The 1,328-nt window shown below is 48.9% G+C and overlaps 1 protein-coding gene across 1 annotated transcript in view; it reads right to left on the bottom strand.

Annotated features, from left to right (window-relative positions):
* The window catches only part of Copg1 (coatomer protein complex subunit gamma 1), a 26,153-nt gene that overhangs the window by 14,216 nt on the left and 10,609 nt on the right, over window positions 1–1,328 (bottom strand). The window contains exon 13 of the mRNA XM_021164245.2: window positions 594–689. Coding sequence (XP_021019904.1) covers window positions 594–689 — 96 coding nt within the window. The remainder of the gene's footprint in view (window positions 1–593; window positions 690–1,328) is intronic.

Genomic DNA, 1,328 nt, shown 5'->3' with positions numbered 1-1,328 from the left:
AAAAAAAAAAAAAAATCCAGTCATTAGGTTTGTTTAGGAAACCTCCAGACTACTAGGATTCAAGGCAGGCACAGCTATGCCCAGTGGAAGTTCATTTCTTACAGATATGAATTCTGGAGGCGGAGACAAGTGGATCTCTGTCAGTTCAAGGCTAGCCTGGTCTATATAGTAAGTTCTAGGATAGTCAGATCTATGCAGAGACCCTGTCACAAAACTAACAAACAAACAAACAAACAACACCCAACAAAATCCTGGCACCCATGTTGTTTTCAGCCCCAGTTTTCCAAGAGCTCCTGACTGACATGCAGCATCCTGCACCAGACTTCATAACAGAACCCATGCCCCGCCCTTCTGTATAAGCAAAGCCTTGGGGCACCTGCTGGACCTGGTGCCATGCTGGTGAGTCACACATCAGTACTGTAATTATGACAGCTGCTGCTCTTGCTTCATCTGTGCACGGAGTCTAAAGTGCCGCAGGCGCGGAAACAAGCCGTTTAACAGTGTTCCGAGCGTAACACCAAGAGACAGGTTTGGCAGTCAGGCCATTCTCTGCACCAACAGAAAGAGAAGGACCCCAGCGGCCCCGCCCTTACCTCTTCCCTTAGCATGGTGAACAGGAAGTTCATGAGCACAGCATGCTTTCGAGGATACTTCTGGCACAGGGCACTGATGGCCTGGACAACCACCACCTGGGATAGAGAGACCTGAATGAGTGGCAGTCCCTGACAGTCCTGGGGACTTGCTCACTAAATGCCACAGAGTCCCTCCAGGGCAAGACATGCCCTGGGCTCAACATAAGATGAAACCAGGAGGAACATTTCTCCATGCTGGGGCACAAGTCCTGAACCCACCTAACGCAGGGGAAACANGGCAGTCTTGGCAGACCAACTATGTCTCAGTCTCCAAGCCCTGCCTGGCCTGCTTCTTCCCTGTCTTTCCTCTTTTCACCTGACATTCCATTCTGCTCTCTTCCTGAAGTCTCTTTGGCATTCCTACTTCTTCCCTCTGCTCTCCCCTCCCTTGTCTTTAGCTGATTCAAGTCCTTCTATGGCTCTCACATCACCACTCTTGCAGGCTCCTAAGCCAGTTCATCTTCTGAGATCCAAGTCTCCTCAAAACTCATCCTCCACTGTCCAGGAGGGCTAGGTTATTCTCATCTGCAAATCTCACCACATCGCCTTCATATAACCCACAGGCAGAGTAAATTTCTGCCCAGTTTGTACAACCCACANTCTAGAATTTATCCTGCTGAATTAAAAACTGCTCCTACTATTATCTGCTGACAGAAACTCTGCAGTGGCAGATTTCGTGACTCCACTTATATAACA

This window comes from Mus caroli, chromosome 6 (assembly GCF_900094665.2).
Source record: "Mus caroli chromosome 6, CAROLI_EIJ_v1.1, whole genome shotgun sequence".
Classification (NCBI taxonomy): domain Eukaryota; kingdom Metazoa; phylum Chordata; class Mammalia; order Rodentia; family Muridae; genus Mus; species Mus caroli.
Note: the sequence above shows the minus strand (reverse complement) of the source record. Positions and strands in the feature narration are given on the sequence as shown.